This window comes from Narcine bancroftii, chromosome 3 (assembly GCF_036971445.1).
Source record: "Narcine bancroftii isolate sNarBan1 chromosome 3, sNarBan1.hap1, whole genome shotgun sequence".
Lineage (NCBI taxonomy): Eukaryota > Metazoa > Chordata > Chondrichthyes > Torpediniformes > Narcinidae > Narcine > Narcine bancroftii.
The window spans coordinates 353,453,948-353,468,022 of NC_091471.1; the positions used below are offsets into that span (position 1 = coordinate 353,453,948).

At 46.6% G+C, this 14,075-nt stretch overlaps 2 protein-coding genes across 4 annotated transcripts in view; one reads left to right on the forward strand and one right to left on the reverse strand.

Annotated features, from left to right (window-relative positions):
* The window catches only part of LOC138759440 (polycomb protein Suz12-like), a 97,823-nt gene that overhangs the window by 74,958 nt on the left and 8,790 nt on the right, over positions 1-14,075 (reverse strand). Inside the window, exons 1-3 of one of the 3 annotated variants that reach the window (XM_069929866.1) lie at positions 8,448-8,683; positions 6,305-6,351; positions 5,983-6,047 (exon numbers count right to left, since the gene is read on the reverse strand). In XM_069929866.1, coding sequence (XP_069785967.1) covers positions 5,983-6,047; positions 6,305-6,351; positions 8,448-8,547 — 212 coding nt within the window. In that variant the 5' untranslated portion in view covers positions 8,548-8,683. Of the gene's footprint in view, positions 1-5,982; positions 6,048-6,304; positions 6,352-8,447; positions 8,684-14,075 lie in introns of those variants that run through there. The other 2 variants (XM_069929867.1, XM_069929868.1) reach the window with 2 other exon arrangements.
* exoc7 (exocyst complex component 7) overlaps positions 8,966-14,075 on the forward strand; it is a 58,329-nt gene continuing 53,219 nt past the window's right edge. Inside the window, exon 1 of the mRNA XM_069929857.1 lies at positions 8,966-9,056. Within this exon, the coding sequence (XP_069785958.1) occupies positions 9,054-9,056 (3 nt within the window). The 5' untranslated portion in view covers positions 8,966-9,053. The remainder of the gene's footprint in view (positions 9,057-14,075) is intronic.

Sequence of the window (14,075 nt, forward strand, 5' to 3'; positions counted from 1 at the left end):
TGCCCCACTCTCCCCCCCAGCCCCTTCTGCCCCACTCTCCCCCCCAGCCCCTTCTGCCCCACTCTCCCCCCCAGCCCCTTCTGCCCCACTCCCCCCCCAGCCCCTTCTGCCCCACTCTCCCCCCCCACAGCCCCTTCTGCCCCACTCTCCCCCCCCACAGCCCCTTCTGCCCCACTCTCCCCCCCCACAGCCCCTTCTGCCCCACTCTCCCCCCCCACAGCCCCTTCTGCCCCACTCTCCCCCCCCACAGCCCCTTCTGCCCCACAGCCCCTCCCGCCCCACTCTCCCCCCCCACAGCCCCTCCCGCCCCACTCTCCCCCCCACAGCCCCTCCCGCCCCACTCTCCCCCCCACAGCCCCTCCCGCCCCACTCTCCCCCCCACAGCCCCTCCCGCCCCACTCTCCCCCCCACAGCCCCTCCCGCCCCACTCTCCCCCCCCACAGCCCCTCCCGCCCCACTCTCCCCCCCCACAGCCCCTCCCGCCCCACTCTCCCCCCCCACAGCCCCTCCCGCCCCACTCTCCCCCCCCACAGCCCCTCCCGCCCCACTCTCCCCCCCCACAGCCCCTCCCGCCCCACTCTCCCCCCCCACAGCCCCTCCCGCCCCACTCTCCCCCCCCACAGCCCCTCCCGCCCCACTCTCCCCCCCCACAGCCCCTCCCGCCCCACTCTCCCCCCCACAGCCCCTCCCGCCCCACTCTCCCCCCCCACAGCCCCTCCCGCCCCACTCTCCCCCCCCACAGCCCCTCCCGCCCCACTCTCCCCCCCCACAGCCCCTCCCGCCCCACTCTCCCCCCCCACAGCCCCTCCCGCCCCACTCTCCCCCCCCACAGCCCCTCCCGCCCCACTCTCCCCCCCCACAGCCCCTCCCGCCCCACTCTCCCCCCCCACAGCCCCTCCCGCCCCACTCTCCCCCCCCACAGCCCCTCCCGCCCCACTCTCCCCCCCCACAGCCCCTCCCGCCCCACTCTCCCCCCCCCACAGCCCCTCCCGCCCCACTCTCCCCCCCCACAGCCCCTCCCGCCCCACTCTCCCCCCCCACAGCCCCTCCCGCCCCACTCTCCCCCCCCACAGCCCCTTCCGCCCCACTCTCCCCCCCACAGCCCCTTCCGCCCCACTCTCCCCCCCCCACAGCCCCTTCTGCCCCACTCTCCCCCCCCACAGCCCCTTCTGCCCCACTCTCCCCCCCCCCACAGCCCCTTCTGCCCCACTCTCCCCCCCCCACAGCCCCTTCTGCCCCACTCTCCCCCCCCCACAGCCCCTTCTGCCCCACTCTCCCCCCCCACAGCCCCTTCTGCCCCACTCTCCCCCCCCACAGCCCCTTCTGCCCCACTCTCCCCCCCCACAGCCCCTTCTGCCCCACTCTCCCCCCCCACAGGCCCTTCTGCCCCACTCTCCCCCCACAGGCCCTTCTGCCCCACTCTCCCCCCACAGGCCCTTCTGCCCCACTCTCCCCCCACAGGCCCTTCTGCCCCACTCTCCCCCTACAGACTCTTCTGCCCCACTCTCCCCCTACAGACCCTTCTGCCCCACTCTCCCCCTACAGGCCCTTCTGCCCCACTCTCCCCCTACAGGCCCTTCTGCCCCACTCTCCCCCTACAGGCCCTTCTGCCCCACTCTCCCCCTACAGGCCCTTCTGCCCCACTCTCCTTAGTTACACAACAGCATCCCATATAGCTTTGCCAAGTACATAATATGGTGTTCACACAATTACCACATTGCATAATGCCCAATTTCACAGAATGTATCGTGGACGTTAAGCGGCACATGCCTGTAGAATGAGGTTGATAGGCATACTCTCAAAGCCATCAAGATCTTGATAGGCCTCCTTTGTCACAACTCCATAAATTACTCTAACATCTTTCCTGTTGTTTGCTCATTTTAAAAATTGGGATTTACTCAGAATATTCTCTAGACTGATGGATTTTGAAATTCTTTTTGCCTTTCTGGTTTACTTCAATTTATTGGGAGAGGGCTATGCCAGACCATAATAAAATATTTTCTGTAGGCAAATATTTGAATTATTTTTAATGATTCTATTGCATTTTTCCAATTAGTTTACAAATTCAAAGAAAACAGTAATATGATTGATCTTCAAGTTGAAATAAAACTGCTTATCAATAGCAATTTAGAATAGTCAAGTATCCTACCATTTAAAACTTTTATTTCCTACTTATTCAAAGTATTCAAGACATTTAATTTACAATTGAATTTCAAATGGTTGTTCCAAAACAATTTCCAGTCACAGCATATTATCTGCATCAAAAGAAAGTGAACTCAACATTTCCCAACTGAGTAATAACTAACAAAATGCTGATAAAATTATCTACTTTTCAAAATTATTAACACTGGAAATTTGGATTATTTTCACCAAAAACTTCCAAGGTCTAAATACAACAATCCTAGGCTCTCATCTCTTATCTTTTGATTTGCAGTAATAGTTCCATGGGGAGCATATTACAGGTTCCAAGGCATCACTTTAAAGAGGTGCAAAAACTGCTGTCAACATTCCTTTCCACATCCTAAAGAAACTGTTTACTCAGTTACATCCGATACTCACAAGGCAAGTTACAGTAGCACGTTAAAATTTCTTGTGGGGTGATGAGGGGGAAAGAGGGGTATTTGAAAAACCATTATAACCTATACACTAATTAAATCAAAAATAGCTTTCATTAGTACTTGCACACCAAAGAACCTTTAAGGCTACATTAGAGGGGATTTTTTTTAAAAATTGATAGTCTGTAAATTAAATTTTAAAACTGAAGTAATCTTAACGTGTTCGTCATTCTATTTTTAAAAAAAATGGAGAACAGCAACTCATGCTGATCAAAACCTCTGATGCCAATACAACGTACCTAGATATCACTGGTAATACATACTGGTCATCAAGCATGTCATTTTCAGAAACATCCAGGCAAAGATCTGCTCATCATTCAAGTAGGACAAGGAAATTACATGAGATGTCTTAGCAATGCAAGGTTGGCTTTAACTTTTTTTAAGAAAAGCGTCACCTTTGTTCAATCATGAATTTATGCAAAAATTAGTTTGGCAAGCAAAGGAGCAATTTGTCATTTTGTAAATTTGTAATAGGCTCAAGAAAATGTGAAGGAAGCAACCTTCATGAATTAACAATGCAAAAGAAAACCAAGATTGAGAAGGAAAAAAAACTACATGAGCAAGGTCGAAATATCACCAAAACCCTGACCCCCACAGCTTGCATATTTGAAAAAGTATTCAAAATATTTTTAATCTAATACAGAAGCCACAAAAAAAATTTCCAATTTCCAGTGCAAGCATGTTATCAGTTTTTTGTATTTAAAAATGCATAACTAAGAGCACAAAATATCTTCCCAGGAGAAACAGACAGAATAAAATTGCTCTAACGTGACAAATAACAGGAATCAAATTAATTAACAAATGAGCAAACAAATTTATGAAATTATTTTTTTTCCTCAGGAGTAGATGCCAGATTGGGCAGTTAACATTTGTAAATTTAGCCTGGAGATTATTTCAATGAACAGGCAAAACTCACTAGGGAAAAGTTATTATCTTTCACATGAATGGATAAATAACAAAAAGGTTCACAAAAATCTAATGAGGTTTTCTAATTCACATTTATTCTGCACATAAGTAAATGAATTAAATAATTTCAGTTACTGATGCTGCAAGAGAATTATACAAAACTCATCTGTCCCCAATGGGATATTGCACCAAGTCTATCATACTTGTAAATATGAGACATTACCAATACAGGCTACACAAGAGTCAATTATGTTGAAAAAAAAAATCAATATAGCACTTAAAATAGTTTTGTATCAAGACCAAACTGGTGATTATATGCTGTTGAGATTGTAGAAGTGTTGGATGCAGAATAACATTATGAAATGTGCAGCAAAGCCAGCAAACAATATCTATCAATCAGTGACAGAATGCCTTTAATGCAGAAGACCAAGATCTTAAAAATGAAATATTTATATTTCAAGTTAATTTCAACAAATCATATTACCAGTCAAAATCTGCCTTGTTCTTTCTTTCCCCTTCGCCCCCAAATTTTCATAACCTGGTGATGGCAGTTATTATTGTTTAATTTCTGATACAACTTCATAATGTCTCTATTGATCCTTGGAATTCTACAGAGAATATACTAATTTACACCCAATATATTAGTTTATTCACCTGTTATTTCATTTGTAAGCAAAAGATACTTAACTGATAAATTGCATCATGTTCCTATTAATGATTTAGGAATGCATAGAACATTTTCTATATCTGAAGACCTCTTTTCTGAGATTACTGGTGAAATCCATCACCACCTCCAGTGTTTCGGTAGAGCCTGTGAGTTTTTAAGTGTTTGAAGACCTCAAACCAGGATCAAACTTAAAACTTGAGTCTGGTAATCTATTCTCTTCTATGTCTCAGTGACACACAATTTATAACAAAGCACCAGAGAAGCACCAGACAGTCTCCAAAAACCATGCATCTTCAGTCAGGCAAATCAGCAACGGTATATTCTCTCAGCCCAACATCAAGATATAAATTTACTTAATCAGCCACATTATTCCGATGCCCAATACCAGACTCCAAACAAATTCTCAGTCCAGATTTTTACCAATAACCATCTCCAATAAGTCAAATAACACATCTCAAGGAAATTTTGAAAAAAATCACTTTGATCACTGATTCTTGCGAGCGGAATTTTTAAAAATTAGCATACTTACCTTTGGTGTTCAGATGTAGTTATTTACATGGGAGAACTTTTACACAGCCTTCCTGTGTTGCGGAGTTTGTCGGAGGGTGAACGTGGGTGAATCCTCCGACAAACGTGGGTGGACGTTGTAAGTGACATCAGAATCCTGTGACCAAAATATCCTCAGGAAAGATGAGGAATTGTCTCACGTTTTTCAAACCATTGCACAGGTGGTAGCTATTTTGCTTCATTTTATGCGAACAAAGCATAATATCCTGTCTCCTGCACGCCTTTATGGTGCAGAAATGTGGACTGTGCACGTGCGAGGAACACGTTCAGTTGCTGTCATGAGCTGAATACATCATCAGGAATGCCGTATTCATTAGGCTCATTTCTTACAAAGTGATTGCGGTCAATTTAGACTGCAGGCGCTCTGTAAAAATGTGTAGGGGTACCAGTGGAAAAATTACTGGATGTAATTTATGTAATAAATTCCTTCGACATTTTTACACTGCCACCGGAGCAGAAAATTTCCTAAAATTTTCTGCTTTTCAGTGGCTGTGTAAAAGTGTTTAATAATGCATTGAAATTTCTAAGAAAATAAGTAGAAATTAAACAGAAAGATTGGATAGCAGATCAAACCATCCACTTGTTGGCAAGCACTGCCTGTCTTCCTGCAGAACTTGCAAAGTCCTCATTTACCATTTCAGGACCCATCTAATTTTATGTTTTTGAGACATTTTCAAAGGATAACAATTTATTTATGAGGACAAGCAGTATTATTCAAACAATCAACCTCACATTTTAAATTACAACATATTCTTTCTAAAACATTTGATCTCTCAAATAAAGTGGTTAGATTTCTATAACTAATAGTTACCAAATTCAATTTTTACAATTCAAATTTAAATTCTTGTTTAAAAGTCTAAGAAAAAAAAATAATTAAAAAAAAAAAATCGCCATTTCAAAAACAAATTCGTTCAGATAAATATTTTCTCAACACAAAAATTGGGATTTATCAAACAGCATGTTAGATGTGAAAACACCACACCCTCCTTGAATGCTTACTCAAACATCTTTAAGATTGTACAACAAAAAAAATCAGATTCAATATACACCAAGACTTTCTTTTCACATGTTCAACCATTAAAATTAAACTTAGACTTTTTACAAGTTTGTGGCTATTTAATTCATAATAAACAAAAAGTGTTCTCAAATACAATAGGTTTAACATACAAATAATGCTTCTTCAATACTTGTGCTTAAATCCTAAAAATAACATATGCTTTAATTTACCTTTTGGCGTTTGTTCTTGATAATCGATGTGACATGTAAGTGAGCGTTCTGTGCAAAAAGATGGGCTAAAAACAGAAATGACTTGTTAGAATAGCTTGGAAAAATTCATATTTGTGATGGTAGTTGAGGAATTTATTGATTGTCAGGTGTTTATTAATGTAAACAAATTAAAAATTATTGAGAATACAAAAGTTTTTGCTTTTATTAAGGAGGTGAGAAAAACTACAGTCAACTGCATGGAGAAACACTCCATCTACTACATCACACATGCATTTGTTAATAGACCTTGGCAAATTTATCTTTTTTGTTATATTAAACTTACCGCTATGAGGTTCCTGGTTCGGAGAAATCTGTAAATTTGAGTTGGCTCTGATAAAATGAAAGTGAACGAATTTGTATCAGTCTCATGCAAGTTGCTCCACCATCCAGTTTACCCATCCTTTTCACAAGTCAGTTAAATAGTACATGTCAAAATTCAAGTGGGGCTTGTGAAATGAAACATTTTGCATATCCACATCAAGTGATTTAAAATAAGAACTCAGTAGATCAAATATTGCATTTTATATAGCAAAGATAGAGATATATAACCAACATTTTGGGAACCTCCACATATTTTGCTCATACCTTGATGAAGGCCTCAAGCCTTGATGAAGACCACCCCCTCCCCAAGAAAATACCCAGGGTCTATTCCCTCCCCTGCTGATGCATGAACCCGAGGACGGGGGGGGGGGGGGGGGAGGAAAGAGATTAAAAGGGATAACTATCTCAGATATGGCGGCCTAGTCAAGGGTCGAGTCCGGGGAAATGATTGGCGCCGGAGAACGGTGACAAGGGAGCGCCCACCGGCCATTTCACCCCGATAAGAAAATATATAGGCTAATGGTGGCTAGAAACGGAAGAAAGTACAGTTTGCCCTGCTGTTTCTCCAGCATTGTTTTTACTTCAACCATGGTGTCTACATTTTTGTGTTTTACTCTTGTTAAATAATTACTTTAACAAATTAACCATTGATGTTTCATAACTGTTGTACATTTTAGGTTTTTAAAGAATCAATGGAGTAAATAGGGTACTTTCAAGACATAGTACAGTCAATGTAAAATGGCCACATTATTCATCTCTTCCTCATCCCCCCCACTTCATCTGATAAACCACAATTATTCTGGGAGAAATTCTGCAGGTCAAATCTTGATGAAGGGCTCAAGTCTGAAACATTGGCTATGTATCTTTATCTTTGCTATTTGTGATCTGCTGAGTTTCTCCAGCCTTGCTTTTATTTCAACCACGGTGTCTACAAACTTTCATGTTTTACTCCTGTCAAATAATTACTTTTAACAAATTAACCCTTGATGTTTCACAATTGTTGCACATTTTAGGTGTTTTAAAAAAATGGATGGTGTAAATAGGATATTTGCAAGACATAGTAATGTAAAATGCCCATCTTATCCACCTCCTCCCATCCCATAAACTACAATTATTTTGTGTTAATTTTACTCAGCAAGTCCAAACAATAAAATCATCAAGCCATCTTAATGTGAAAATTAAAAACTCAAATGCTAGTAAAACTCAGCAGGTGAAACTTTGATGCCCAAAACATTGATTATGTATCTTTATCTTCATTATATGTGACCTGCTGAGTTTCTTCACATTAAACTGTGATGATTTTTATTGTTGTCTTGTTGAGTAAAATTAACAAAATAATTGTGGCTGACAGGATGAGGAGGGGGGGTGAAAGAGGAATATAATGTGAACCTTTTAGACTGCACTATGTATTGAAAGTATCCTATTTACATCATAAATTCCATTAAAAATACCTAATGTTCAACAGTTACAAAACATAGTTAATTTGTTAAAGTAATTAACAAGAGTAAAACACAAAAGTCTGCAGAAAAACACAATGCTGGAGAAACTCAGTAGGTCAAACCATAAAGCAAAAATAAAGGTACAGGAAGAGCTCAAGGCCAAAACATTGTTTGTGTATCTTTATCTTTGTTACACTGACCTACTGAGTTTCTCCAGCAGTGTTTTTAACTTCAACCACGGTGTCTGCAGATTTTCGTATTTTACTCGGCTCCCCACAAGGCGAAATCCTCAAAATTGACTTGACTTTATGTGAAGCTACCCCCTTCTTCCTCCTCCTCCTCCTCCCCACCATCCCACATTGAAGGGTTCTCAAGCTTTAGACCACCCCCTCCCCTAGAAAATACCCAGGGGCTATTCCCTCCCCTGCTGATGCATGAACCCGAGGACGGGGCGGCGGGGGGCGGGGAAGGAAAGAGATTAAAAGGGATAACTATCTCAGATATGGCGGCCTAGTCAAGGGTCGAGTCCGGGGTGATGATTGGCGCCGGAGAACGGTGACAAGGGAGCGCCCACCGGCCATTTCACCCCGATAAGAAAATATATAGGCTAATGGTGGCTAGAAACGGATGAGCTTCCACGGGGAAACATCGGCGGCTTAAACTTACTCTCGAAGGCCTGCAGGAAGAGCTCGTGGTCGGCCTGGATCTGGTCAATCTTCGGTTTCTTCACGGCGTTCTTGCCGCCGCCGTGTTTGTGAGGAGCCATGGTCGAACGGGCGTCTCCGGGGAGGATACGGCTATTCCCTCAGTGGCGGCGCCGGCGGGGAGGAATATATATTTTGCTTTCCCCCCCCCCACCCCACCCCTCCCGTCCTCGGCTCCCAGACTCAAACACCCGCCGGGCTCAACCTCACCTCGGCGGCCTCCCTTGCCCGGAGATCCCTCCCCTCCCCTTCACCGCAGCTCCCCGCCCTCTCATTGGTCCCGCGTCGGCAGGCGGCAGGCACTTTCCGGCTTGCTATTGGTCGGTGGCCGCGTCGATCAAGCTCGACTTCCGTTGTCAGGTTTGGTTTGACGGGCGCGAAGGGTTTTTTTTGCCGCTCGCTTCTCTTGAACGGTTTTCGCGGGAAAGGCGCGCGGTGCATGATGGGCGCCCGCGCCGGCGCTGGCTTGTTCTGAGGGAGAAAAGTGCACCTGCCAAATTAGCTGTACTTGTTAAGCATTCCAGTTTATTACGTTGCATCATAGACCAGCAGGAATAGAAATTCATCAATGGTATCTTAAAACAATAATATTTATTAATAACTTTTCATAATATAATATCTTATTTATATCTAAACTTAACCCCAACTATGCACAAAGGTATACGCTGCAGCGTGTGGTGCGCGAGCGCAATGAAAGAACTGAGACAGCAGGCTCTGGGCTCATTTAGCACAACTGATTTACTTTGAAGTTCATGCTACAGCCTTTAATGCCAGCCCTTCTCTTTCTGGAACTTACGTTACACTGGCGTAAGCACGTACGCGCACTTATGGTCTGCACTGGAAGAGAAGGACCCATCTCGCTGTCCACACGTGACAAGCATGGCCGGTTCACTGCTGCAATTATGTGCACCACCACACAACTTGGCCCCCACCACCCAGAACCGGTGCTGGTGATCTCACGGTGCATCGTGGGTGAGATTTGCTGCTTTGGTGGCTGGCATCTGGTGGTGGGACTTCTACCAGCTCTGACAAGTCCAAGTGGGCTGTTTTGAGGCGGTTTGATGTGAAAAATTCCTCTCTGCCCCCGGTCGAGAGTGAAAGTGGATGCATTTCTCTGGACCACCTTGTAGGGTCCTTAATAGGGACGGTGGAGAGGTGGCCTGTGTCCGCCCCTGCAAACAAACACATAGTCGCAGGAGTTTTAAGTCTGTGGGATAATTGGAGGATGGGTGACAGTGCCATGATGGCAGTGGTGATGCAAGTGATCCCAATTTGTCTCTCAGTCTTTCCAGTACAATGGCGGTGTCAGAGGCTTGGCCTGGTGATGAAGGGAGGAATTGACTTGGACTGCGTGTTTTGCTGTAGACTTAACTCTGCTGAGGAGGTTTTGAGGTGCTGTGCATATACCGAGGAGGACACATGGCAGCTCATCTACCCAGTTTGGCCTCTCTCAAGCCATGCCATCAGTCCTGACTTAAGGTGACGATGAAAACGCTTGATTAGTCCGTTGGACTGAGGGTGGTAGGCAGTGGAGTTTGGTGCCCAGGAGATTGGAGTTCGTTCCAAAGGGCAGAGATGAATTGAGGCCTCCGGATGGTAGTTATGTGCATTGGGACTCCAAAACGAGAGACCCAGGTGGAGAGGAAAGCCCTGGCACAAGTGTCAGTGGTGGTGTCCTGGGATGTCCTCCGGCCATCAGGTGAATTTATCCACTATCATGAGCATGTAGTGTGACCCTCAGGAGACTGGCAAGGGGCCCATTATATCAAGGTGGACATGTTGGAACCTGCGAGTCAGTGCATCAGACTGTTGGAGGCCAGGCTTGATGTGCCACTGAACCTTTGCAGATTGGCAGTGCGTGCAGGTTTTCACCCATTCACTAACCTGCTTGTGCAGCCTGTGCCAGACAAACCAGGAGGATATCATTCACACCGTCATATGAATGGAGGGATGGGAAAGGCAGTGCAATATGTTGAAAACCATTTGTCGCCATTGGTTGGGAACGAGCAGTTGGGGTTGGCCATTGGAGATGTTGCACAACTGATTTACTTTGAAGTTCATGGTGTCTAGTGGGAGGTCTCAGCTGCAGACTCATGATTGCGGACCTGAAACTGTGGGTCTCAGGATCGTCCTGTTGGGCTCGAGCCAGGTCGTGGTAGCTGATGGCTTATGACAGGTCGTGAACAGCTGGCCTGCAGAGTGCATCAGTGACAACGTTCTTTTTGCCCAAGAGGTGGTGGATTGAGGTAGTAAAATCTGGGACTTGAAGATAAGTGCCACTGCTGACGGGTGGACCACAGATGAGAAGATTTGAAGAATGCAAACATCAACGGCTTATGGTCCATGTAAACTGTGAAAGGCCGCCCCTCCAAGAAGTAGCGAAAATGGAGGGGGCAGCAGCTCTCTATCAAACACACTGTACTTCAGTTCAGGCACTTGCAGGTGACAGCTGAAAAAGGCGAGCAGCCTCCAGGTGTTGTCCACGAACTGTTCCAGGACACCATCCACCGCTGTATTGGATGCATCAACTGTGAGGGCTTTGGGCACATCTGTGTAGATGGACAAGCATCATTGGGGCAGCCATGGCCTCCTTGCTTTTTTGGAAAGTGGCCTGCGCCTCGTTGGTCCACTTGAGTTCTTTAGAGTCCGACATTAATGCAAAGATTGGACACATGATGCTGGCACCTGCAGGGATAATCTGTAGTAGAAATTCACAATGCCCATGAATTCTTGCAGTCCCTTCAGAGTCATCAATCTGGTGAACTGTCGTATAGCCTTCACCTTGTCAGGTAATTCTGTGGCCCAAGAAGTTGATTTCTTCGAGGTTGAACTGGCACTTTGTGGGCGGTGGGATTCTGCTCACGTGTTGGACTGGCCTTGAGCATTGGCCTGGGTGTCAGCCTCGTAACGTGGTGACTGTGTCTGTGGGCTCACGCTTGGAGCGTTCTAGGTGGAGAACCGCCTTGGACACCACCCTTAACCATGCGGGAAGACCCATAGCCTTTTTTTCCTGCACCACACTCCTCTGATGAGAAGAGGCCCAGGCCATTGTCAAGGCCATATGGCACTGGAGCTACTACCTCGCCGGCAAACAATTTACCTTGCTGACTGACCAATGTGCAAGTTGCCTTTATGTTTAACAATCAGCAGTGAAGTAAAATCAAAAACGACAGGATACTTCGCTGGAGAATCAAACTTTCCATCTACAATTATGATATTTTGCACTGATCCAGGAACTTCAGACGCCCTATCCCGTGCAACATGTGCCAGTGCACAAATAGACAGTGATGAGCCTTCCACAACAACCTCTGCCACCCCGGGGGCCACCAGATTCTTCCACTTTATCAAAGCCCACAACCTACCTTACACCACTGAGGAGATCAGGACCATGACCAGAAATTGTCAAGTCTGTGCAGAGTGCAAACCGCACTCCATCGACCAGAGTGCATCTGATAAAGGCTACCCGCCCCTTTGAAAGCCTGAGCATTGATTTTAAGGGGCCCCTCCCCTCCTCTGACCACAACGTGTACTTCCTCAATATCATTGATGAGTACTCACGTTTCCCGTTCACTATCCCCTGCCTGGACACGACCACTGCCACAGTTAATAAGGCCCTTTGCAACCTCTTCATTCTGCATGGGTACCCCTGCTATATTCCCTTCTTCTTCCATTTCTCTATGTCCTTCTTCTTCCTCTGGGTTGGCCATCTGTTGTTTCCTCGTTTTCTTTTTGCTCTCTTCTTTCTTGTTCTCGTTGTTTTCTGTGTTCTCTTCCTGTTGCTGTGTTGCAGCTGTCACTCTCAGCTGTGGAGATCGACTCCTCAGCTGTTCCCCCCTCCCGTCAGTGTGTTTTTTTTCACGCGCATGCGCGGTTGCGCACTTTTACTCGGCTCCGCAAGCCATTTTTGTAGTCCCGAGCTCGGGACTTCCACCGACCTTAGGGAGCGGGCTTCTCTCTCCGCGGCGGGCCTCCTCAGACAGGTAAGGCCTTCACCTTCTTCTTCCGACGTTCTTTCATCTTCTCTTCTTCCCGTTGCTTTCGACTTTTCTCTCTTCGCTGCCATTTTCTTCTCACCTTTACTTTTACTTTGTTTTAATTTTTATTCTTGTACCTTTGTGTTTTGTGTGTTTTTTTTTCAACTTTTCCGGAGAGGGCTGGAATTCCCTGACTGGCCACTACTCCATCACGTGACTCCTCCGGTACCCCTGCTATATTCATAGCAATCAGGGGGTCCTCTTTTATGAGTGAAAAGATGCACCAATACTTGATGGCCAGAGGCATTGCCACAGACAGGAACACCAGCCTCAACGTCTGAGGGAATGGGCAGGTGGAAAAGGAGAATGCTACTGTCTGGAAAGCCATCCTAGCCCTGAGGTCTAGAGACCTTCCAGTCTCCTGTTGGCAAGAGGTTCTCCCTGATGGGCTCCACTTGATCAAATCACTCCTATGTACCGCCACCAATGCCACTCTGCATGAAAGGATGTTTTCCTTCCCCAGGAAGTCTGCTTCAGGGACCATGCTGTTGTCCTGGCTGACAATCTCATGGTCGGTCCATCTCCTCCATGTCAACACCCAATATTCATGGGCATATCCCGATGGGCACAAGGACACGGTCTCGGTTCGGGACATGGCACCCTCAGGAGGCCCTGAAACCATTGCTGACCACCCCGCACCCCCTTCATCTTCCACTATCCAGGGTGCACTAGTGTCATGGGGTGTTATCCCTGCCTCAGTGGATGAAATGTCAGATTCGGCACCACACATCCACCAAGCCAACACCGATGGCAACATTCAAATCAAGATCCAACACCTGCACTGCAGCCAATTGATGACTGGTTGTTAAAAATGGGGAGAAGCCGCAGATGGTGGTTGATTACAGCCAGACAATCAACCGTTTCACACTCCTGGACATGTACCCCCTTCCACGGATCACGGATGTGGTGAATCAGATCGCCCAATACCGTGTATTTTCCACCATTGACTTATGTTTGGCCTATCATCAGCTTCCAATCCACTGAGAAGACCGACCTTTCATGGCCTTCGAAGTGAATGGGCGGCTGTATCAATTCCTCAAGATTACCCTTTGGGGTCACAAATGGCGTCACGGTCTTCCAGCGGGAAATGGACTGGATGGTGGACCAGAACAGGCTGACTGCTACTTTCCCGTATCTGGACAATGTCACCATCTGCGGCCATGACATGGAGGATCATGATGCCAACCTTGAGAAATGTTTTCAGACTGCAACTCGGCTGCACTTGACCTACAATTTCAACAAGTGTGTCTTCTGGACCACTCGGCTTGCAATTCTGGGTTGTGTGGTGGAGAATGGGGTGGTTATGCCGGACCCTGACCGCATGCATCCCCTCATGGACTTGCCCACCCCCCGCCACACCCAGAAGGCACTCAGATGCTGCCTGGGTTTTTTCTCATGCTATGCCCAATGGGTTCCACACTATGCCGACAAGACACGGCCATTCATCAAGACCACCTCCTTCCCCCTATCAACCGAAGCCAGAGCGGCCTTTGACTGCTGCAACGCTGCACGCCATTGACGAGTCCATTCCATTCCAAGTCAAAAGCGATGCGTCT